The 27,525-nt window shown below is 31.1% G+C and overlaps 1 protein-coding gene across 2 annotated transcripts; it reads left to right on the top strand.

The window, feature by feature from the left end:
- Positions 1 to 453: 453 nt before the first annotated feature.
- On the top strand, positions 454 to 22,055 carry LOC140443316 (uncharacterized). 2 transcript variants are annotated; one of them, XM_072534510.1, is made up of 10 exons: positions 454 to 539; positions 737 to 868; positions 6,720 to 6,892; positions 13,366 to 13,485; positions 14,240 to 14,693; positions 15,988 to 16,158; positions 16,254 to 16,495; positions 16,865 to 16,958; positions 17,226 to 17,331; positions 21,810 to 22,055. In XM_072534510.1, exons 1-10 carry the CDS (start codon positions 530 to 532, stop codon positions 21,907 to 21,909), a joined length of 1,602 nt encoding a protein of 533 aa, XP_072390611.1. In that variant the 5' UTR covers positions 454 to 529; the 3' UTR covers positions 21,910 to 22,055. The 2 variants fall into 2 exon arrangements, with proteins under 2 accessions (XP_072390611.1, XP_072390612.1); XM_072534511.1 differs by lacking the exon at positions 17,226 to 17,331.
- Positions 22,056 to 27,525: the final 5,470 nt, after the last annotated feature.

The following is a 27,525-nucleotide window of genomic DNA, read 5'->3' on the forward strand; positions in this document are numbered from 1 at the left end:
ACTACAATTAAACCCTAATTAGACCAAATGGTATGTAATGTAATGGATGTGAGACATGGGTGATTACAAAAAAACAAAAAAAAGTTAAAGTTTTAGAAAGAAAATTTGGGACCATCACCAATAATGATCCACACAATTGATCACATAATAATCCAGGTTAGAAAAGCCAAGGAAAGACCACACAAAAATTACGGAAGACAAAACTCAATTTTTGCTATAACGCCATTGAAAGGAGAAAGTAGATCATAAAAAGTATAAGTTCATGTTAACTTTCTCGAAGTATAACCAAAGTTATTATTCACAGATTACCTCAAATTTCAAAAGCTAATACCATCGTTAATATTAAACAACTTTCAAAAGTTTTTATTTATACACTTTTAAAACCTTACATGGATAAATAGGCAACAATGTTCAAGCCTTCAAAAATTATTTAATTTTATGCTATTGGTAAGACTGATGTTACCGGAATTTCCTTTAAACACGTCACGAACATTGACGTCACTGTCTGCCATTTCTTTTTCGTTGAAACATGGCATCAGGTTAGTTGGTTTTGTATCATTTTAAAAGTAAATCAACGGGCAGAATGTAATCATTCTCAAACAGTTAATAACAAATATGCTTTTGGTCAGTCAGTTAATTAATTGCAAATGTTTTTATTATAGTATAACTTCTATAAGATCGAACCTCACTTTGCCCTCGTGTTAATGGCATTTTTTAATAGTTTTACTTTTTACAGGAAAAAAAGGAAAGAAAACCAAAGGGAAGACGTTTGCTCTTACCGATTTCTTACAGGAAACTACCGGCTCCATTCCTGTTCAACCTATTCGTAAATCAAATCTCAATTGGGCTGATGAGGTAGAAGATTTTGGTAAGATAATTTTTACCATATTGTTTTGAAGCTAATTTAACCTTGATTTAAATGAGGGACATTCGTTATTACAATTATTTATCTTATATCTTGCGATTCTTTTATTCAAAAGCAGGTTTGTTTCCTATTGACCTTAGTTGCAGTAATACTTGTAATTTAATGATAAACATTGATTAACTTCAGTTTAGTTTATAGTTCAGTTATATTGTTAAAATTTGTTCTGATTATTTTAATCAGTTTTGAAAATGATTACTTACTTTTGCACTTCTATTTTTAAAATGTGTTCTGATTATTTTAATCGGTTTTAAAAATGATTACTTATTTTTGCACTTCTATAGGCCTTTAAGGGTAAAATCATCGAGCTTGCTCGATGGGTAAAATACATGACTGTGTTATGAAAATACACCCTAAATTATTTTACAAATCAAACTATATTTGGTTTTCATCAACTATTTACAGATAAATTGTGAGTAATACTCATTATATGAAATATGTATAATGAATAATTTATTTACTTTTTTTCATTCATATTTTAAATATATTCAAAACTATTTATATTGTGAAGGATTCCAAACTTCTGACAATGGCCTTTAGCTTTTGTACACTTTTCAAGTAAAAACGAAAAAAGTTATTTGTCATTTTAATCAATAAATCTTTATTAAATATCTATTATAAGACCAATTATTTTATTTTGTATTTCAATTACAATTATTGTTAATTCTTTCCATAAACATAACCATAAACAATTTATTTTATATCTTTTCCATAAAAAAATGTAAAACCTTCTGCCATACAGTTTTTAGTTCACTGTAATCTTTTTGGTAAATATTTTATTTGATTCTTCTTCCTCAAAAAACAGCTCACTTTTTTATCATTTTTATATGTAAGGATGCTGTGAAAAACTGAATAATTCTTTTGTTTGCATTTTCCATCAACATATTAAATTTGTATTTTATCTTGTAGAAATAACAATTTACATTTTCTTTTGATAAACATAATGTAAACTTACTACCTAAACATACTCATGATGATTCATAATACATTAGACAAATATTTGCTGTGTATACAAATATAAACTGAATATAAAGTTATAGCTGTCCAGTGAATTATCAGACATTTTTCACATTTGGTCCCAGTGAAGATAGCGTCAAATGGGTTTGACAAAATGAAATTTTTGGTGTTTGGCAGCATTGAAATTTACATTACAATTGAAACATACTCAATCAAAAATATATTTAAAAACTAATACTTAACAATTACCAAAAAAAAGAAAAAGTAAATAGTTTTAAAACAGTTTTTAAAAGTAAATAGTAAAATATCAGTATAAATAATAAAATTAAAAAAAGACATCTGTTGCGATCTGGCAACTGGTGGTTTGAGTGTTCTGACTCTATTGCCAAATCTATCCGCTAACCTATCCAAAGGACAATTGCCAAAAAAATTTTCGGGCAATATTCAGTTTAGTGCACTTTACATAACCAAATATATTTTCCTCAAGGCACCGCGTTACAGTGTTGCCATATTTATTTTAGTAAAATATGTATATGAATGTTAGAGATTTAAAGCTACTTTTACGAAATTATAATTTGTATTATGAGAAGCTACAAGTTTTGAATAAGTATAAAACAAATATTTTCTGTTACTTTAAATGCAGTTAAATATTGTAAATTAGCACTTTCCAAATCTTATCTGCATTTGATTATTATCTTTAATTTAACGGTAATTTAATTAATACTATTAATTTTTTATATCATTTTAATCAATTTTATTGTATATGCATTTAATTATTATCTTTAATTAAAATCTATGATTTTTTATATAATTTCAATGCATTTTTATAGTATTATGTGAGAGTATGAAAAAACTGGAGACTTGGCAACTCTGACACCATTTAAGCCTATGTTAAATGTCATATAAAAGCTTGGTTATGTAGAGTGTCCTAAACTGAATATTGCCCTAATTGCAGAATCCATAAAATAATACAATAAAAATGTACATCATAGAACATCTATATCTTGTAGACTCACCACACCATCTCAAATTTCATGTGCCAAATTAATTATTTCATCTGATAGTGTCAATGTTTGAATGGTTGCGTTGCTTGTTACACATGCTGGCCAAACCTTTTTCCAGCAGGCATTTAAAGTTCTTGGTCTTATTTGAACCGAAGCAGATCTAATATGAATCAACAATCAAAAATATAAAATTGCTTCCACACATCTTTTGCTGTTAAGGGCTCATTTTCTAGTTTACTCAAGATGGATTTTTAAGTTGCCTTTATGTAATATTTTTGAACATTGCAATTATGCCTTGATCTAATGGCTGAATAACGTGTTGCATTGGGCGGAAGACATACTACAGGGTTACGCAATTGAACTATTACCTATTCAAACGACCATAATATTTTTGTGTGAAATTATTTTTAATTGATTCAAATGACAAAAATGTGTGAAAATAATCAAAATTTCAGAATCCACTCACTTTAGCTCGATGTGGCCACCTTTTGCCTTGACTATGGCCTTTAAACAATCAAAAAACGAGTTGCATGCTGCAGGAATGTGATCTTCCGGTATTTTGGCCCATTCACATATAATTGCTTTCTTCAGCGCATCCATATTTTTTAGTCCTCACCTTGCTCTCCAAAATGGACCAGATGGAATAGTCCATCGGATTTGCATCTGGCGAATTCGAAAGCCATTCTTAACCATTCTGGTATTATGAAGTGCATTTCTTTTTATAAACACGGTTAGCCATCCTTTGATGGCTGAATAGCTGAAAATTTTTTTAAGCGTATCTCATTGAAGTAATTACTTTTTCTCTCTTAGTAATTTTTCCAAAAAAATGCCCTAATTAGTGATTTTTGGATTTTTTTTTTTCTAAAAAACTACTAAATAAATTATATTAACCCATTAAGGGCCGAGACAATAAACAAAGAGAAATTTGACAATTGATTTATTAGATTGGATTAAAAACACATAAATTAAGACTAATTTACAACCAAAAAGAATTTTTTTTTCTCATGAAAGGAAAAACAGGTGGGTGCGTATACGCACCTTTGGCCGAATACGCATACAATTTTTAAAAAAGGAACATATTGTATCTTAACTGTAAATTAAATTTTAAGATGAAAATTTTCGAAACATTCGGGGTGTAGATGCACTGTACACTTTTTACATAAATAAATAGTATTACTTTAGCACATCCGACATTTTCTTCTTGCACTATTATCGTCTCTTTTTATAATGTGGCCAATATTGTCGAATCTAGTTTCATCTGGTAAAGCAAATTTAGATGGACGTCCATATACTGAGTTTGACAATGATGTAGCGGATTCTTCACTATTCTATGCATGTCCACTATATTTTAGTAAGTTAAGAACCAATCTCGAACGAAACTCCAGTTGGGAAATTTTAGAATCATTCGCAATTTTAAAAATTTTCCAACTATTGACCACCATACTGTCAATCATGTTAGTAAACAACGGCACCACCACTTTTTTCCTCTTATTTTAATACGGTAATTCGCAATGCCATTATCATGCAGATCCACTTCACCCATGTATTGGTTATATTGGTGAATTACATTAGGCTGAGGGATAAGAATTTCTTTGTGTTCTTTACGGTTATAACGTTTAGTTTGCATAAGGGGTAAAACGTCACATGTATTTGTCATTACAGTCACTACTGAATTATCGTTCCATCTTGTCATCAAAACTTCTAAATTGGAATCGAATGCACATGTATATGAACCTCTTTCTTTTTTTTTCATAATTTTGTTTTCTTCTAGAGGACACTTAGCAGTGCAATTTTCCCTTACTCTTCCTGTTGCAAAGAATCCTTTTTCTTTCAATAGTTCAAAAAGAGCATATGACGTAAAGAAGTTGTCGAAAAAAACCTTATGTTGCTGTGGGTTTTTAACTATCGAAAGTAAATTCAAAACAACTGCCGTTCCTAAGCTAAAACTATTATGTTTTCTCAGTTTTTCCGCCATATGGAATAAATTTGAACAAATAACCAGTATCAGAACATAAACACCATAGTTTAAAACCAAATCTAACGCAATGAAGTGTATTGACTATTGACGAGATCGTAATTTTAGATTGTTTAGTCTACAAAAAAAATATAATATGGTTTCGGCCAAAGGTGCGTATACGAATCCATCGTATAAACATGCAATTATAGACCTTATTTTTAAAGTATGAATGAATAAGTTTTTAGAATAATAAAAATTTCAACATATTTTTATAATTATAGAATACAAAATATGAATTAAGTTTATAATTAGTATCAGAAAAAATTTTTGTATGACGATGTGCATAAATCATTAAATTATGCAAAATTATAATAATCTTAAAATATTTAAAAAGTAATATTTTTGTCAAAAGAAAAATGATACTATATACCTCAATCTATTGAGATGTTACTTCAATAAAAAGAAAACATTCAAAAAATTATTTTCGGGCCAAAAAAAAATTAAGAATAAAGGTTGCGTTTACGCACCTTTGGCCGTAAATGGGTTAATACAAAAAGGTTTATATTCTTTAAACCTTCACATAGAAGTAAGAATATTTTGACAAGGGTAAGTGGATCTTGCTAAAAATAAAGTTTTCAATTTAAACAAAGGTTTCTAAGATCCGCGCCTGTATCGCCGGGACTGTACACGCTTATTATCATATTATACATGTATATTCGAAATATTTGGTTCTGTTTTCAGCAAGATAAAACCCATTTATCCTTGCCAAAAATTACTCTCTTACTGCCTCTTACTTGTACTTAAGATCTAAAGGTTATAAAGTTATATCCATTTAGCAGTTTTTTTAGAAAAAAATCTGACTCATCAATCAGACTACATCTAAAAAAATTTTACTCAAAGCGATTCGGGAAATTGTTTTTTTTTAGAGTTATTTATTAATAAAAACTTCCTACCCACTTGGAAAAAATAAAAAAAAAATACATTTGAACTTAAAAAAATATAAAATTGAATAAAAAAGTTTGATGCCGTTGAAATGCAAAAACAAAATTAGTCTGTTTATGCTCTGCTAATAGGGGTAATCAGCTTGCCTATTAGTTTAGCAAGTTTATTTCATTATATTTACAAATGTTTTATTTTTAAACTATTTATTTGGATATTTATGTTCACCATTACTTCGGTAATACAATAATAATTATTTATGAAATAATCCAAATTAAGGTAATATAATACAAAAGTTTTATACAAAAAACAAAGAAATTATGACAAGTGACTGATTATGACAAGTGTTTGATTTGTGTACACAAACATTTGTTTTAAAATGAATAAGAAAACTTAAAAAAGTAATAAAAAGTTAAATTATTATTGATTACTGTATGAGTTACCATAATAGGAAACCTAGATCTTGCTTTTTATTTTTAAATAAATTTGTTTTAATATTTTTGCGTGTACAATGATGACATGCTCGTTAAAAAACGAAAATCTTTTGGTCTGCTTCAATCCTACACTTGGCGCTTACATACAGTGTACCAGTTACTCTAATTGTGCTACGGGAAGGTCTGAGACAGGCAGCTAACCTCTAGCCGGGGTCTTGTGGTGACACAAGGCAAGAGGACCAGAAATATGTTGATGAAGAGTAAAGTCCTTGATTGTGTTGTATACACATAGATGACACTCCGAGTCAATTGAAATCTCTTGTTGCCAGCATTTTAAGTATAATTTGTGGGCTGAAAATCTGTGTTTTCAGAACTCAATTCAGACTAATCTGATGCTGACCATATTTTTTTGTTTTGAGCTATTACTGAGTTTACAATACTATTATGACTATTATTTTCTTGTTGAGAACACATAATAATTTTTGTTTTACACATTTGCTTTTAAGATGATACAAGAAAGGCTGTCAATGTAGTGTTACCAACTGCTCCAAAAGCTTCTAGAGATTATGATGATATTAGCAATACGGTTCCTATGGAACCACCATTTTGGGCTTATCTTTCGAACTTGCCTTACGACGTGGATGAAGATGAACTTTCAGCATTTTTTAAAAACATGAGGGTAAGAAATGTAATATATTTTTAAGAGAAATATTTTAATATACATGATAACTTTTCAACATCTATTGTACTGCTGCAAAAACATTTTATATGCCATTAAAAACAATCACCTCACGTCATTATTATAGCAACTATTTTTATCAAAATTGAAATATATTTATTTGTTGAACCCGATACCAGCAGCAGTTTTTTATAAATCACACGAGGAAAGGGGAAATAATTTGTTTATGACCAATGCAAACCTATATTGTTTGCTATAATTATGGAAGCGATACTTCTATAATGTCATTGTATTACTTTTTCTCTAGTAAAATGCTGAGGCGAGCGTCACATAACTAGCGCCTCGAGAAGGCGTCACGAAATAGCGGGTCTTCATATTGATTCACTACTCTCAATCAATTCTTTTCTAGTCATCATTTCTATTTATTCTAAGCAGGTTTTAATTAAAAACTAATGAAAACTAACTAGCAAAGTACAGACATTAAATGAGAGGTAAAAAATTAAAAGAATATATGTCAATTAAACATTAGATACATAATGATTGTCAAAATTTTAAATTTAAATTAAATTTTAAGTTTAAATTTTTATGACAACTCTCGTTTTAAAATAATTTCATATAAATATAATTATTATTTTTTAAACATCTTTAGTTTATAAAATAATTAAATTTACTATTAAATGATATTTATTTATATCTTATTATTAATTTAATATTTCATCTGAACTTGACAGAAGTAAACAACATATGCTTTGTTAATATGTTAGCCGGTGGCGTTAGTAGCAAATAAAATTACTTTATTCAATTTCAAAAATATAGAAAACATAGTATGTAGTTTCGCACTAATCTACTGTACCACCTGTTTTAAAGTTTTTTCTTCATAATTTCATTTTGCGCTTGTTTGTATGGGGCCAATAAGAAATTCAAGAATGCCTTAGAAGCTCCTGCTCTGTAAGTTCACTGTCATTGGCGGCTAGAACTTCTTCAACATCACCTGACTGTAGATTTTCAAAACCTTCCCCATGTATTTTATGCATCACTTGTAGAATATCATTGACTTCTTCTGTTTTATGGGGTACTGCTGAGGCTACCATTCAACTTCTAGTCATAGCTTTTTCCCACGCGCATTTATAGTTGATGGGCGTATTTCATCAGAAGCTTCTTTGATAGTTAATTAAATTGACTCAAAACTATCGGTAACAGTAAATGAAGGATCTAGTTCCATACAATTGAAGATATGTCTGAATGTATGCCTTAATATCATTTAAGTTCAGCTATTATTCCCTGATTCAAAGATTGTAAAAGTGAAGTGGTGTTCGAAGGTAAAAAGTGAATTCTTACATTTGAATCAATTAAGTTCGGGGTTTCTGGATAGCTAGGAGCCAAGAAGGATAGCGATTTGGATGTTAAATATTGCTTAATGCTAGGCGCAAAACAGTTAGTAAACCAGTTCGTAAACAATGTTGTTGTAAGCCGTGCTTTTTTTATTTGCTCTCCAAATTCCAAAATACTGGTAGTTAGTTTTTTTCCATTTTTGCCAAGGTTTGAAATTTCGAAAAACAAGTTACTTTGTTGCTTGAATATTGCCATACACAACACTGGACAAATGGTTCTCTCACCCTTTTTAATAGTCCTTACAGTACTTTCATTCACTTTAAACTTTGTGGCAATTCCAAATGATTCTCCTGCAGCTAAACAGTTTAACAGATGAAGACATTTTTCAGTATAAAAACTATGTACTATGTTAAAACTATGTCAAATGTGAAGAAGGATCTGTGAAATCATCGGATGCCTGTGAATTACCGTATAAAGTGGGAGCACTCATCAAAAGTCAATTACGGGGATGTCAAAACCGCGGTTGATGAGTCCGCGGATAATGAGCCCTACTTATTTCTGTGATTTCAGTATCTTTACATTGACAATAAAACTTTCAGTATCAAATCGTCACTTTTCAAAAAAGTACTATAACAGTTAGCTAATTTGTCAAAACAATCATAGGATATTATAAACACAAACCTATGAATATGGAATAGCCATCTGCGACTTCAGTGGTTGGTGTTAATGTACATATGTGATTCACAGACTTAGATAAAAATACAGACCGTATTTGTGAGTTAGTTTTTAAGAGTTGAGTTTTACCGTTCAATATTTAGATATACATATTTATCCATGTTTATAAATTTCTTGTAACAAAGCCTAAAAATCCCTGAGAAAAAGTAAATTTATGCTATGACATGTATTTGTTAAGGCATCTAGTAAAACATATTCAATAACATCAATATTTAATGGAATAATCCGAAAATACAATAATATTCTGTCTTAACAGTGTTTTTGATTTAATATTTTATTGTAATTTTGTCCAGTTTTCTACAATAAAATAACATTGAAATACCTAAAATAATTCTGATTTCAGTGAGCTTTAAGTTTTGATTACAGATGTATCTTTCAAAACCTATGGAACAACTGTCAAAACAATATGAGATCTAGATTATGCCTTTTTTGTTTTTCAAAATCTTATATTCTAGTTTACAATGATGATACGCTCATTAAAAACAAAAATCTTTTTGGTCTGCGGCAATCCTACACCTGGCGCATACATACAGTGTACCAGTTGCTCTAATTATGCTACGGGAAGGTCTGAGACAGGCAGCTAACCTCTAGCTGGGGTCTTGTGGTGACACAAGGCAAGAGGACCAGAAATATGTTGATGAAGAGTAAAGTCCTTGATTATGTTGTATACATATAGATGACACTCCGAGTCAATTGAAATCTCTTGTTGCCAGCATTTTAAGTACAATTTGTGGGCTGAAAATCTGTTTTCAGAACTCAATTCAGACTAATCTGACGCTGACCATATTTTTTTGTTTTGAGCAATTCCTGAGTTTACTAGTTTGCATAGTTAACAATATATTTTTTATTATTTAACATCTATTTTATATTCAGGGATCACAAAATGTTTTAAGGTGTCTAATTACAAGTCATATATATATATATATATATATATATATATATATATATATATATATATATATATATATATATATATATACACACGGCGTAGGTAAAAGTTTATGGTAGGTATGGTAGTGAACGATAGACGATTATTACCGATCCAGCTTATGCGTAAGAAACAGTGGCAGGGTTGCCTTGTCACATATTTGAATTAAAACATTGAATTGATTAAAACAATTCCGCGATCAGTGGCGCGGTTATATTGCCGTTCAAAACTGGATGATGATATTAAAAATGAAACACTAATTGACACAAATACTGGTACAAAATTTCTTAAATCTATGAGAAATTTACAGATTCGCATTTGTATTTGACGAAATTGTAACCTAATTTCCAATAAAACAAGATAATTTTGGCAACATCGCCATTCGTCTGTTCTCTTCAATGGTAAACTGAATACCGGACAGGCCGAACACTATGCTATGTATTTCTTTTTGGAGGTAACCGCGTAAGTGTGAATATAAAAATTTGTGATATGCCGACTGTTCATACAACAGAAAAACGGGTACAAATAATAAAATGGTACTTTTGGGACAATTCAGTACAAGAAAATATTAATTTATTATTTATTATGGCTTTTGAATTGGCTGTACTAATGGCAGATGTAAAAAATGTCACTCATCAGATCAACCTCGCGAAAAGAAAATTTCTCAAGAACGAGAAATTAAAGTTTGTGCGTTGGCTGAAGCGACGCCGTGTTCAAGTAAACAAATTGCCGATGAAGTTGATTTGAATGCAAAAACAGTGAGGAATATTTTGAAAAGAAACTACCAGTGTTATAAAGTGCAAACAAGAAATATTTCCTGATGATCAATTTAAACGGATGCAATTTTGTGAAATTATGATGGGGAGATGCCATGCAAATAATAATTTTTTGAAAAATATTTTGTTTACAGATGAGTCCTTCTTCACAATTCACAAGAAACATAATCCATCCGTTGTATGTGTGTGTGTGTGTATGCAGTATCCACAAAAGTTGAATGTTTGGATTGGAATTTTGGGAGACCATATTATTGGTCCTTTTTTCATTGAAGGCAATTTAAATGCAGTCAAATATCTCCAATTACTGCAAAATCAAATTATTCCTGCACTTCAACGTCTTCACATTAACTTCAACGAAATTTGGTTTCAACAAGACGGCTGTCCTGCACATAATGAAAAAGCCGTTAGAGACTATTTAGCGTTAATTTTTGCTGAACGTGTCATTAGTACAAACGGTACAATAGAATGGCCCTCTCGGTCACCCGACTTAGCTCCTCTAGATTTTTACTGTTAGAGGATGCTAACAACGAAATTGTACAGGCATGAGTTCGAGCGAGCCACCAACTTGTAGGAATTGAAGTTAATGATAATCCAACTCAGTTAAAACATATCAGCAGATAAACTCAACGCCATGAGAAATTGAACAAAACGTCTGTTTGAACATTTAATTACCTAAGAATTTTATTTAGTCTAGAATTTCTAATTGTTTAGAATTATTTTAAATTTAAAGAGTAGTGTTGGAATTATTTTTTATTTGATTTCATTTTTATAGAACTAATTTTTATTTTCACACCTATTACCTCCAAAAAATCTAAATGAAAAGACCAACCCACGAACCCATGCAATACACATGGCATACCAAACTAATTCTGTTCTGCTCGTTACCAAAGTATTAAAATCAATGTGTCGTTACTTTGACGACGCAACGTTGCCAAATAATTCTGTATCAAGCTTTTTTTATTGTGGCGTCATAATGCAGTTTATTATTTTTATTGGGAATAAGGCACAATGTGACTTTAAAATAAGCTTATTTTGATGTTTAGATTTCCAATTCGAAAATCGTACTTAAAATACTAAACATTAATAAATTTTATTTATATAAAACAATTTCCGAAGTGGAAATCAAAATGTTAAATTAACTTATTGTAAAGTAAAATTGTGGCATATTCCCAATAAAAAACAGTAAGCTGTCATTTAAATCAATAAAATTTTATTATCTTAAAATATTGTTCAAATGCTAAAAAGACAACAGGTCACATAACAATAAAAAGTTTGGCAACGTTGTACTTCCCCTCTTCTGTTGAATTTATTGTTAGGGCGGACTTGATATATAGTTCGTCCCAAACCCTTCTTTCAGTGCGTCATAGTTGATCGAATTCTCTCTAACACATTAAGCTAGAAGTGACAGAGAAAAACGTAAATCTGTGATTATTATACATAGAACTTAGAAAATTATTTATCGTAAAGCTAATTCTACTTACGGATGTATAATTGGTTGGAGTTTAGAATACGCTAAATAGATATCCAATCAATGATGCGCATAAATATAATTTGACGCAGATTGTCTCGATCGTGACAGTACTTTTATAATGTCAACGGATAAAATGCTAATTGTCATTCTAAGTTAGTATTATCAGACATTTTACAGTGAAAATTTAATTTTGTATTTATTGTCATAAAAATATTTTAAATATGCCGAGATATATCGAGAAAGAACACAGACTAATCTTCTTCTTAACATGCCATACACCAAAGTGCGTAGGCGACTATCTCATTACTAGAATTCTGTTCTTGGCGGCGTGACACAGCTCGCCTGTATTGTCTATTCCTGTCCATTCTTTAATATTTCTTAACCAGGATAATTGTTTGCGGCCGGCTCCTCTCCTACCTTCGATCTTCCCTTGTAGGATTAACTTAACTCAGGTATTTCATATTTTGCTCCTCTCAATATGTGCCCAAGGTAACCAATCTTGCGTTTTTTAATTAATTTAAAGAGTTCTCTTTCCACGCCGGCTCTCTTAAGGACGTCATCGTTTCGAACTCTATCCACCCAAGGTATGCGCATCATTCTTCTTAATGACCACATTTCAAATGCTTCAAGTTTATTGATAGATGTTTTTTTCAAAGTCCACGTTTCCATGCCATAAAGCAAGATGGACCATATGTAGCACTTGAGACTAATATTAAAATTAATAAATTATTTTCAATTAGAAAAAGAGAGATTACGATCCTGCAACTGTCAAATTTAACTAAAATGTCATGCAATCATTCTCGACATTCTTAAAATCCTATATGACGTCAAAATTAGTGACGCACTGAAAGAAGGGTTTGGGACAGACTGTACCTCTCTATTTTTAAACAGGTGTTTTTTACTCCATCTCAAGTAAGGTCCATACTGACGATAGATTATTACCTAGGTTGTGTGTGTGTATATATAGAGTTAGAGAAAATATATTTGAAACATGTATTTGAACAAATTAAATTTGCTGATATTAAAACAAAAGCAATTGTGATCTCATCAGATCATTCGCCCATAATGATGACAGAATCACTGATCAGTAACACCATTGAAAAGTAACTTGTTGAGTTTTTGTGCATTCATTTCTTCTGGTTGTTAGTTGTTCAATACTATAGTTGTTTTTTGTATCACTTATTTTAAATTACTTCTAACATTTAATTTTTAAATAATTTTTTACTTTCAGATAGCTAATATGAGAATTCCAAAAGATGACAGAGGAGGAGAATCGAAATCGAAAGGTTATGGATATATTGAATTTGAAGACAGAGAAAGTTTATTGGAAGCACTTTTCCTTCGTGACACTGTAAGTTTGAATAAATTGACACTAATTCTAAATATAATAATTACTCTTTTTATTTTTTGTCACTTACCGGATATGTATTAAATTTTTTGCATCTTTCATGCAATCATAAATTGATAATAGAAGTAAGACCCATTGAAAATTTAAAATATGTAAAAATGTATGTAATTTATATTTTAATCTATTGTATAGACAATTGTATATACCAAGAAATTGCTTTCAAACAGAAAGATCTTATACATATGTAATTTTTCATTAAATAATTTAAAGAGGCATTGCTATGTGAGATCCAGGTAAGACATCATTTTAAAGGGAACAATTTTACAGAAGCAGTGCTGTATATCATAGAATTTTTATCAGAAATTAATATTTGATATGTAATGTTTCCTTAAAAATATTCATTCATAATAATATTCACGAAGACAGATTAATAAAGACAGATGTTTGACACTTGAAACTAAGTTAATTAAAATATGCAATTTTATTTTATTGATCATACTTCTAACTTCTTTTGTCGGTATTAATTTCCACATTAAATAAATAGACAACTACCAATTATGTATGTCACATGTTCATATCTGTGATTTAGATGTCCAAAACAATTTTCAGATTCATAGGGTTTCTTAATGATTCAGCTCTTTAAACACGACCAATATTGTCATTCATAATTTTGACCTAAAGATAAATTTTTTCAATTACAATTTATTAACAAAATGTATTTATAGAATATTGAGATAATTTTTATTCAAATTTGCAGACATTAAAATCTAGAAGAATGAGAATAGAAGTAGCATCAAATATGGATAATGATAGGCGAAGAGGTAGAATGGACATGAATCGTGACAGGCAACAAGATCGAAGTGATTCTTTTGGTGATTGGCGATCTGGGCCAAGGGCATCTTCTGACAGTATGGATAATCGTCGAACAGGTTTTAATAGAGATCGAGATGGCGGTGGAGGTGGCGGAGGATTTACTAGAGAAGGAATGCGTGATAGAGATGAAAAAAGTTTTACTCGTGAAGGAATGAGAGATCGTGATTATGGTAGAGATAGGGACAATCGAGATTTTGGACGTGACAGAGATAGTAACAGAGACTTCAATAGAGATAGGGATAGTAATAGGGATTCATATAGAAAAGATATTGATGATCGGCCCGGTGGATGGAGAGATGGAGATAGACAAAATAAAGATGATCGGGACAGGGATAGGGGTAAGTTAACATTACATATACTTTACTGAAATATACATTAACCCTGCAGTCTTGACGTGAAAAAAGGTGCACCAGTCAAGACCACAGTCTCTCAAACCGTGTTTATATTTTAGCCTTGTATTTGGAGAAAAAAGAACATATATTTTTTTAAATATTTATTAATATGTAAAACATGTTAAATTACTTATAAATTATTCAAAAATTAAAGTGATAGACATGTTTTAGACATGTCAATAATGTACAATTGAAAAAATAAAACTAGGCCATTTGATCTGTTTTGTACACATTGCACAAATACCGATGAAGTGTTCAAGAGATATTTTATACTAGCTACAGAAAAATTTAGTTTTTCGATTTTTTTTTCCAGTCGCTCATTAGACAACGACGTGTAGCTCCTGTTTTCTCTGGTTCAGATTGTAAATTGGGCTCTGAGGCACCAGTCAGTTCTCTTAGTCTTAGGCAAGTGAATATCAGCTGACCTTCTGAGCGTAGGTGCATGTGTCAGTTGATTAACAAGTATATATAGGAAAGTTCTCCAAGGTACGAGATTATCTTCTTCAGTGTGTCGGTTATTAGAGTGTAAAAAGTATCACTGACCACCTTCTTGTATTTCTCGGGACATTATAATTTCCTGGCATCATATTTTTTTCTGTTATAAAAAAAAACTCGCCTACAAATTATAAAATATTAAGACGTGAGTAGTGACCACAGTGTGAGTGCAGGTTTTGAGAATATGTCTAGAAGTTTTGAGAGTCTAGTAGTCGATACTGCACAGGCAAAGATTTGTCAGCAACTGAACACACTACAGACTGAAAGGTCGACTCAAGCTAGGAAGCTACTGGGATGGGCAGTTTACGCATTATGTTGATAAATAAAATTACTTAATTATTTCAAGGCATGGCCTGAGAGACTGTTCATCACAACTGCAGGGTTAAAAAAACTAATAGTAATATGTCAGTCATTTTTGTCTCTAAATAATTGGGCGATGACTAATTCTAATTTGCGATTAAGAATTGATTATAATATATTTGTGGATATTTGCAATAAATTTAGCACATATATATTTGTGCACAGCACAAAAAATTTAACTCACAATTTGATTTTCATCTACAAGAATAACCAAATAAAGAATATTCTGAATGTTAATCAATTAAAAATCTTATTATGTTTAATAACAAGACTAGATTGAATGGAGGGATAAAAACAATGAACAAATGATAAAGTTTGTTTTCTTGCAAAAGATAAATTTATGAGGTTTTTGAAGTTTAAAACAATATATTATTGTTACTTGCAGGTTTCAACCGCGATAGAGGAAATTTCCGTGACTCTGACAGAGGTAGCCGGTATGATGATGACCGAAGAGGTGGGGGCTTCGGTGGAAGAAGGTTTGATGACAGAAGAGATGATAAAGACAGAGATAGACGGGATGGATTTTCAAGAAGAGATGACCGGGATACAGAGTCGTGTAAGTAATCATATTCTTTCCCCCCTTTGAAGGATTTTACAAAGATACAATTAGTCATTTGTATTACATGATAACTTACATTTTCTGTTATATAGCGGAACCACGTGAAAGGCCAAAATTAATGTTAGCACCAAGGACAAAACCAGTAGAAGTTGTACCTGTAAATACTACAGAATCAGTGCCTTCAGCTTCTATATTTGGTAGTGCAAAACCTGTAGATACAGCGCAGCGAGAAAGAGAAATAGAAGAGAAAATTGCCAGAGAGGCTGATAAACCAAGAGAAAGTAGTAAAGATAGAGATGAGAATAGAAAGCATGAAAATAGTGAACGAAAAAATGTAAGTGAAAAATATAACTTCTAGTTTCTATTAATAAAAAATTTCTAGTAATAAAACTTTCTAAATAATGCTTGCTATTACTGAAACATTTTTTGAATTACAAAATTTTTTATTATTCACAACCATCTTTTTTTCTTTTGTTTAAAGACTTTTTTTTTAGGTCTTCTTTGTGGTATCTACCAATGTTCTTGTTAGTCAGTTCTCATTTGCTATAGGTCTAAATTTTTAGTTCTCAAGTTCACCCAACATTCTCTAAATGTTTAAAACACCCTTGTACACTGTAAAAAAATTGGATACTTATCTCATTAACAATTTTATGAATACTACTCAACTTATTGATAACTAACATAAGTAATAATGTTCTTTTAGGTAGATAGGATTGAAAGAAGTAAGCCACCACCACGCAGAATAGATGATAGTCCATCTAGAGATAAGGATCACAGAGATGGACCTAGAAAGAACTGTAAGTATTATACAGCATATCGGAAGTATGGTCTGTTAAATTGAAAATTTTTTTATATAAATAATAATACGGAATTTTAACTTTGAGAGATATTACATGAATGGAATATGAAAGATAAGAGAATTAGTGTTAGTGTAAAAAAATTGTGAAAATTGTTTAGAACAGAATTAGACATAGGCAAATAATAAAAACACATATTTTCAATTATTCACACATATACACAAGTCCAAAATACAATTCTTTAAGTACATCTAATTGATGTTTTAGATGATGACAGAAAATTACCTCCTAAAAATGATCAGAAATCACCAGACAGACCTGATAATAGGCACAAATATGATAAGTCTGAAAAGCCCAAGCGGGAGGAGAAAAGGTAAGCAACAAATATATTTATTGCTTGTTTTTACAATTTCGCTATTTCATCAATTCTACAAAATAAATGTTACAAAATCGGTGTATGTATTTAACTAAAACAGTACATTTTTATCCACGAAAAAATTAAATAAAAAGCACATTAACTAATGATTAAAAAATTCTGCAAACTGCTAGATTGGCGATCATCTGGGTGCATCTATACGACCATCTGAACTGCTCACTGTTTAGAATGTTAAGTGATCATTTACATTTCACAGTTGACAGATTGTAGAGAATTTTGGCAATGAATGCATATTTATGTTGTTTGTGTAGTGGATGTCCTGTTTGATGACAGCTATCAAACTTCTATTCTCCAGTAGTAAGTGAAGATGTTGGCACCATATGAAATAAAATGATACGAGACATTCTAACACATTGTATTTGAGAATATTTTGAAAGATTTCTTGTTAGCAGTATATGTATATACAAAAACGATGGAATAGTTGTGTTGATTAGATAAAATCAAATAATCCAATATATTTGATTTAAAACACGATCTTAGTGACTTCTTCAATATTCATTATTTTACATAACTCCAATTAAAAAAGTTTCTATTACATAAAAGTTATTCAGTTCTTTTCAACCATCGATTATGATTGGACCGACGAAAAGATAGAATTATCACGTGAACGGCATGGGCTGGTTCCATGTTGAAATCCCACATGTCACAGGTTCGATTTACACCACTCGAGATACAATACATCGAGTAATAAAAAAAGAGAGTGCTTGATTTCATTTTCATAGATGTAATCGTCACAGAGTGTGACGTCACTCGATGATAGCGACACTACGAACTACTTACTCAATTACGCGGCCATAGAAGGGAACGCGGGATATTTAAAATTATTCTATATTTCCCTCAGAACTTTTCAGAAAAATAGGGTATATGTAAACACTGACATTTTATTAATCCTTACGGGGACCCCCACTTACCGCATGCGTGTATGGAGTGCTGATAAAACAAAATAAAAAAAATCTGCAGTACAATTGTTTTGAAATAAAGATGTAAAACACAGATCAACACAAAAGTAATTACAACAGTAATTAATCACCACAGTTTTTGAGAAGTCATCTCCTAAAAAGAAAGCAATTTCGATTTGTTGTAAACGGCACATGAATTTATGTAATTTAAAAAGATTTCTAGACTATAAATACTGCAAAGCAGTTCCCTTATGTGATAAATATATTTTTCCTTTGGGCACATACAGTATACAGTAATGGTGAAGTAATATACAGTGATGAGTGCCTTAAGAACCGCCAAAATAACGCTAAAGATAGAAAACATAATAAGTAGTGAAATAAAGAGATGAAAGTAGTAGAGGTGGGAAACTATCGATAGAAACCTCTAATTTACATTACATTATATTAGGACTATCGATAATTTCCCACCTTTAGACGTTAGCTTATGAGCTAGTTGACTTCAGTCATAATATTACAAGTTTGACGTCGAATATTAACATTTTTTAAATTTCGCATAAAGTAAAAACTAATTGAAGGCAATAAAGCAAATGTAAATAAACAGTTTAATTAGTAGTAATTTGATAATTAATTCTGTGTTGACGAATACAGAATAACAAGCTATGATAATTCTGTATTGAGAAGAATGTATGCGACGTCTCAAATCATAGTTTATTATTGATCAATACTTTAATTTTGAATAAAAAAATACTCCTACTTAAACTGTTTTTACTTACATTACGTGATACGTATTACTATGACTGAAGTCAACCAGCTCATAAGCTAACGTCTAAAGGTGGGAAATTTTCGATAATTATAATGTAATGTAAAGTAAATTATAGGTTTATATCGATAATTTCTCACCTCTACTACTTTCATCTCTTTTTATTTCACAACGTATTATGTTTTCTACCTTTTGCGTTATTTTGCCGGTTCTTAAGGCACTCATCCCTGTATAATTTTGTTCATAAACTGCGGAACAATTCAATATTTCATATTTTTATAAAATTAAAATTGTATTTCCACCTACCAATATTAATTCCACCAATTCAATATTTAAATGAAACAATTCAGTGCAGCAACAAAATGTAGTCATAAAAACACAACCCAAAAAGCCAATGTCAACAATGTAAATTTCTATGGTACAATAAATTCTTTATTCTACCATGGTAAATGTTAGTTTCATAAACAGCGCCCCTATGTGCTACTTACATGCGTAGAAACGAATGTGACCAATTTTCCTTATCTTTTAACCACTCTTTCCTTTTTATCACTCGATGATACAATCCTCGTTGTGGATGCTAGTCTAGACTTCTGCGGAGGTTGAGTATGTACTTTTATATCCCCTCAGTATCTTTAAGCGCCGACATGACAATGGAATTGTACGGCGGCCACATCTACGTTTAAAGTATGCCTTATCGTCCCTTTAATCTTACCCATCTCTTACCTAAACAATATTCCAGGTCTGCTTGACATGCTTCCCAATTTGTTTTTTACCAACCAGTCTTCTGTGTTAAGGTCTTGATTTTGCCTCTTAGACGGGTCCTGATGATTTCTTATTCAAGTTTTTTTTCGGGGATGCGGGTGAGGACCATGGGGCGCTTGTGCATATTATTTGGAATAATTATATTTAAGTTTACTCCCTCCCACGGGCCCGCAATAGTTTTCACCACTTCGTCACTTCACATTCACACAGTCGTCCATTTTTTTATACTCGTTAACACAGTTCACCCACAGGGTCCCTAAAAATGTTTTATGGAACTGCAGAAGTTCATTTTGACCTCAGATAGGAGCCTCACCAAGTGCTTGCTCCAGTTTGTTAATGATCAAATTAGCTTGAGCAGGATCTAGTTGAGTATCAGGATGGTGTCTGTGTGCTACCACCATTCTGAATACTTTTGTCAGGGTGCTTTATGACCTAGTCTGCTCGTTAGAGCACCTTGGTTACTTAGCAACTCTGTTACGAGGGGGGTAATGGTATTCTCCCGAAGTCTCTTTTTATCGTCGGGTGTTGCTGGTTTGGATTTCTTAGTATTTGCTATGGTATATGTCCCAGCAGCAATTTTTGCCTTTTTTCTTATCTTCCTTTGTTGAGCTCTAGTGAGGCGTTATTTAAGACTTACTTATTTATTTTTTAATTCAAAAATCCGAAATTATACTTCACAATTTCGAATTTTCAAATTTTAAAAAATCATTCTTTGGTGTATGACTAAAATGCAATTCTAGCGTACTAACAAGATCAGGAATTGTTTTTTGATCGAAATACCTTACAATTTTTTGAGCTTTATCTCCCGGTGATTGACTTTTAATTAATTTTATTTATAGTTTATAAGAAGAGAGTTTTAATTATATTATTTGTAGATTTGTAATCATAATATTTTTTCTAAAAAGATTCATTTATTAAAAGTAAAAATATTGTTATTTTCTTTAAAAAATTTTATAAAACGCAAAAATTTAATCCTATTCTACGATCACGCGGCATCTAACATTTAAAAATGTCTAAAGTTGCATTTGTGGCCCAACTCTTTCATATTTTAGAAGCAATAATAGCGCTGACATGGCCGCTCTCTACTGGTACTAAAATCTTGATCCACCTGTCACTGTCATTCTCTTTTTTTTTTCATAACGAGCGATCAAACTGCCGACGCTCAAAAATAACAGTGAAACATCCTTCTATAAGCGTCTATATTCTTTGGTACCAGGCTGAAAATCTGTCAATGTCTGTCCAGACTGTCAACAGTATAACCAGCGTGTTTACTTAAGTCTCATTCAAATAGTAAATATTACAGTCTTCCTGCATATATTGTCTTATTGCAAGTATCGTTGTCTCCACGATATAATTTAATTTTTTCACTTTAAAATTTTACTCACTGAAAATTGATTAATTTTAATACTTTTTTCAAAAAAGTTTTCTATAAATTTGGTATTTTTGGGTCTTCTAAAAATTTTTACATAATTTTTTGAACTGTTGGAAGGTGCTCATTTGGTAAAGAGAAACTGAACAATTAGTTGAATCGTGCTCTTATGTTAATAAGTGATTTCATCAAGCACTTTTTTTAGATTTTTGATGGTGGTTCCATCATTATTTTGGCGTTGTTCTTTTAAAATATTATTTATAGATGATTTGTTTTATTTTTTTTTTATATCTATTTACAATTACGCAGTTTTCCTAAACAGTAAATTTTGTCGTTTTTTGTACTTTTTCTTGGAGGCGAAAGAGCATTTCCATCCGTATTTAAAACAACCGAAATTCTAACCCAAACTGATTTTATTTAATTACGGAATTACGCTGTGTACACCGCTTCTACGGTTTAGTTACAAACGTGTGTAACCTTGCAGACGGTCAATTACAACAAAAATCTTACTGAATATGCGTACTTGAGATTCTGTTTATTGTGGACGTGCCCGACTATAGTATTTTTTACAATTTTAAAATGTAAGTTTTTATGTTACATTTTTTATTTATTTTTTTTTTTTCAGAGACAGGTATGAAAAGGATATGCCAAAATTGACTGAGCCAGAACCACCGAACTTCGCCGCCAACAACAAGTTCGCTTTTCTGCCAACAGATTCCGATTAGCAATACGTGATTATTAAATGGTGTAAATATTTTCAATAAACGTTTAATAAAATATGAACTTTTTAAAACGAATGTGAAACGGTTTTACATATTTATTGTTTTAGTCATAGAATATATTTTTTGTTAAATACAAAAAAACCAGTTTGTATGTGTATTTTTTTTTGTTGAAAATTTTATTGTAATTTGTGTTAATGAATTACATATTTATTTCCACTGTTATAATTTTTTACTATATGAAGAAATAGTCCCTGAGTTCACTTAAAAGATTCTGAAAATATATAATCTATTAAGGTTGTTGAAAGAAATGGTTTGGGATGATCTCCGCGGAGCTGTTTCACAGGGCAGTCAACAAAACCATAATAGCCTTGATGATCGCCAACATCCGGACCGGATAAGGCACTGAAGAAGAAAGAAATAGATTAGATCAGGGTTTCGCATTTTTTTTTGTCTCGGAACCCTAATCGACGATATTTTTTCACAGAACCCTATTTTGATAAATAAAGAAATTACCTTGTAGTTTGAAAATTTTTCATGTAAGACTAAAAGAAGGAAGAAATTATGAATGAAAAATAATATAAGCAATACAAAATATTTATTATACAAAGATAAATACAATTATGTAAGTAACTATTTTAATGTGAAGAATGAAATTCAAATGAATGCGCAATTCGTCCAACACAAGAGCTCACGTGTCGCAGCGCCAGCACTTCTCAAGGGTGGGTAGCCGGTGGCTTACTCTCACCACTCAACCAAATAGTTTAAGATGTTTGCAGCGCACCATACCGGGGTTTAAACGAAAAGTTGTAATTAGATGTAGTTATGAGTGTTTTCTACAAATGTTTTATTTTAACTATCGGACGGACGCAGAACCCCTGCACCCCTTCTACGGAACCCCAGGGTTCCGCTCACCACCATTTCGTCGCGTCAGAATAACAAGGTTCTATCTGCCATTTTTTTCAAAACAGATTTTTATGTAAAATGGTTCTATTTGATGTTCTTCACCTTAATATGATACTAGCACCGACATCTATTAACAGGTGGCTGAAATACGAATGTTACAGGGTTCTATCTCAGAGAATTTTAAATGTTGATCAGTTAACAGAGTTCTAACTGAAATAAAAACAGTCAGCTAAGTACACATGGTTCTATCTGCAAGAACTAAAAGTGCTTATGAGTTAACAAGATCCTAGCTTGCAAAAAAGGACCGCCAATTCCTCAGTACACAAAATACCATCTACAAACATTTAAATAAGTTCTCATAACCTAACCTCGATGATTTATTAGTATTATTGTAAGTTTTGTTGAAAACAGTTTTAAACTACTAAAGTATTTTATTTACTTGCATCAAAATGAGTGAGATTCCTGGATGTTATAACGAAGAAATCAGTGACAGCATTATAGTTTTTCAGTTAGATCACGATGGGAATGATGATTTTGAATATTCTCGTGAAGAATATTTTAGAAAGCAGTGAGAGCATCACAATTTTGCAGTTGGATTCGATAATGAATGTGGCTAATGGAAATCTGGAACAGAATAATAACAATGTAGTTATTTTAGACGTAGAACTTCAAAGGGACGACAATGACAAGTAGGTTATTTTTGTATTTAAGAGTAATTTTTCTACATGATATATTATTGTTACAGTATATAACTGAAACTTCGAAGAATACTAGAAAACGAAAAAAATGTGAATCCAACTGGAAAGCACGTGAAAGAAAACGCCTTTGCCAGAGTGGTAAAGCTTACGTAAGTGTGAGGGGAAAGGAAGTCAAAGAACAAGTACTTATAAGAAAAACTGTCTTGAAAATTGTAAGTTTAAATGTGGAACAACCATTTGCGAAGAAGAACAACAAGAGTTCTTCAGAACTTATTGGTCATTGTCACAAAATGAAAAATTTTTATTTTTAAGTCAAGTTACAAGAAAAGTTTTGAAAGCCAGAATAACTATTCAAAGACCGTCAAGAAGGATGTATTCATTTGAATATTTTTTAACTATTCGTGGAGAAAAAATCCGAGTTTGTAAAAACTTTTTTTTGGGAACGTTAAACATTTCTCAAAAACCTATATACACAGCTCATAAAGAAGAAAACCTACCAAAAAAAGATCTGAGAGGTAAAACAAGCAGCAGGTCTATAACGAGTGATAGAAAAGAGGACGTAAAAAATCACATAAAATTATTCCCTGTAGTTGAGTCACATTACTGCAGAAAGACTACTCAACGGAAATATTTGGAAGCAAATTTGAGTGTAGTGAAATTATATCAATTGTATGTTAAATGGTGTAAAGAACAAAATAAAAATCCATTTAAGCTGTCATATTACCGATATATATTCAACACTGAATTTAACTGCAGCTTTCATATTCCTAAAAAAGATCGCTGTTTAAGGTGTGAGAATTATAAAATAAAAAGAGCTGACAACATATTAACAGACGAAGAACAAACCGCTTTTGATCAGCATATCAAAACAAAACATGACATGAGACTGCAAAGAAATTCCGATAGACAAAACAAAGTATTGGTGATTTTTTTTATATGCATAAAGTAAATATTTATAATTTGACAGGTTATTACTCCTTAACAAAAACAGTCTACTGTGCGATATGGACCGAAGCCAAACAAGGAAGAAAGGGAACTGTATTGGCCAGTGCTTTCCGAAAAATTTTAGACAGAGTTTTGGAAGACAACAATATCTCTGATCTAGTTACATGGAGCGATTCATGTGTATCCCAGAACAGAAATTCACTTATATCCTTTTGTGTGATGGATGCATTGAAAGAACATCCCGAGGTAAGCAGTATCACAATGAAGTACTCAGTACCAGGTCATGGGGCTATCCAAGAAGTAGACAACGTTCATAGTAATATTGAGAGATATATGGACAAAACAGAATTTTATTCACCTCTTACATTTATAAGAAATTTAAAATCTGTAAATAAGAGGCATCCATATCTCATTTTGAAGATGAAGGATGAAGATTTTAAAAACTATGAAACCAAACAACTAGATTTTAAAAAAATTCCGTTTGCCAAAGTAGCATCACTTAAATTTACTCAGAATGCCACCGAAGTCGAATACAAGATTAGTCATTCTGAAGATATTTTTACAAAGGTTTCCTTGTTACCTCAGATGTCACGAGTACTAAGATACACTGGTGGCCCTAAGACACGAGGTGGTCCAAAATTGCGTGGGGGTTCAACACGCGGCAGGGGTAGTACTCGAATTGCTACAAACAGAAATAACAATCCACGATTCTAAACCTAAAACCAAAAGTTTTACCAATTCGGAATGAACTTTCTAAAGAAAAAATTGCTGCAATACAGAAAATGATGTCTTCATGCATGCCTGATATTGACAAACAATATTTTGTCGCTTTTTAAACTCAATAACAACTATTTAAGTTAAATATTTTATAATTATTTGCATTATACTTATTCTTTTAATCGAATTAATAGAACAATATTAGAATTACTTTTTTTCTTTCACATGAGTTACATTATATTTTCCAAATACTTTTATTTGTTTGTAAGCACTGTGCAAGACAACTACTAATTTGTAAACATTTCTGAAAATATAATAAATATTTAGGTGTATGTAGTAGATAAGACTTTATTAAATGATACCCTGAAGTTGTTTTATTATTTAATAATTTTTAAACAAGGGTGTATGTGGTAGATAGAACTTTGTTAAATAACTTTAAATCATTTCTCTGATCAGAACACCTTTGTATTAACTATTGAAGTAACTTTTTACGGTTAATAAGAATATATTAATTTAGTTACATTTTTTTTTTTCTAAATTTACATTGTTAAAACATACAAGTGGCGATAATAGTAAAATAAATACATAACATAGAAACTTTAAACACTCATAACTCAAAATGGCACCTGAGGTAGTTAGAACTATGTTATTCCAATGCAACGATTTAGGAACCGCTGGATTAGATAATCCACTACAGGGGCAGATCTAGTGAGGTGGGAATTTCCAATGAAACGCTAGCCAATACATAAAAAAGATAAACCCAAACGACTTTTGGACCTTGTTCGGGGGGTGGGGGGATTTTTCCCTCTTCGTGTATCCGCTATAAATAAGAACTTATTAGGCATGTATCATGCTCATCGAGTTAGAATCTATGAGCATATTAACGTGTATTAAAAACGGCGTGGCTAACGATGATACCAATATGGCGGTGGGATCATGGCCAGACTCTATTAAAACTACTATAAAAATATGACTAGTTATTTAATCATAATCTAAAAAAGTGCAATACATTTTTAATAAACTATGATTTATTTATCCCGCGGTAAACACTAAAAACACGATATATTATACATAAAGATAAATTAATACAGTCAAATACTATTAGATAATTTATTCTCTGAAGTACGGGCCAATACTTTGTTTACATATTTGTATACAAACCTATAGAACGTTATTCCTGAAATTTTTTTATTAACATTGCTTCTGCAACTACGTTGAGAACAAGAAACCATTATTATGCACTATCACAATATATTATTACAGTTGCTATAAAAGTATTATAAAACAAAATATTCGAAAAACAATAAACGTAAACAAACATGCGATCTGTCAAAAGTGTCAAAACAATCTTAACGATATGGCGGAAGTGAGGTTGTTTTTAGTCACGTGATGCCCTCTTTATAGATTCTAACTCGATGATCATGCTGCTATAGAGTATTTCACTTCACGTTGCGTAGATAGGGCTACGCATTTCTTATGGACGATAAAAGCGCGCCGATGCGAAGATAAGCACAGAAGCGATTCAGGGTTGTATTTTCTTTTCCACAGAAATGAATTTTTTCTACCAGAACTGCCCATCAGACAAAAAAGATGGGAAAATGATTTTAATTAAATAAATACATATTATTTACAAAGGATAATTTTATATTATTTTACACTCATGAACAAAAATATCGAATATTTTGGAATTTTCCAATTTTTTTTGTAGTCACTATTTTTTCAAGATAATTTTAGATTACTGATAATACTCATATATTGTAGTAGCAAAGAATATAGAAAGCGTCTATATTCTTTGGTAGTAGGCTGATGTACTCAACTGGTTTGAAATATTTTGATGTTTATTTTGACGTTTATTCAGTGGTTAGTGTCATACGTATATTTTATCATAAAAATCCTTCTTCACGTAAAGGAAAAATCTTACTAATTCGGTTGTTTTTAGTTTAATTTATTAAGTTTAATTAATTATTGTTTTGATTTAACTAAATTTAAAACAAGTATCCCACCAATTCGACACTGCGATGAAGTCCAAGTAGCACACATCGTAATTTTGTACGAGGAAGGATATGTACAAAAAGGTATCGCACGACATCTCAGCAAAACTGAGTCTATAGTTTTGAAAACTCTAAAAAGGTACCGCAAAACAGGAAATTTGGTACCAAGGCCTGGTCAAGGGCACCCAAGGCAATTGACTGTTTTTTGGTTCTTAATTCTACACAAAATCGTTCATTGACATCGATGTACCTCAGAAATGAGCTATTAAATGTTAGACAAGTTAATGTGAGTTCACAAGTTAGACGAAGATCAAAAGAAGCAAATTTAAAGCCCAGACGCCCCGCCAAAGTTCCACGTCTTCTCC

The sequence above is a fragment of the Diabrotica undecimpunctata genome, chromosome 6 (assembly GCF_040954645.1).
Source record: "Diabrotica undecimpunctata isolate CICGRU chromosome 6, icDiaUnde3, whole genome shotgun sequence".
NCBI classification, from domain to species: domain Eukaryota; kingdom Metazoa; phylum Arthropoda; class Insecta; order Coleoptera; family Chrysomelidae; genus Diabrotica; species Diabrotica undecimpunctata.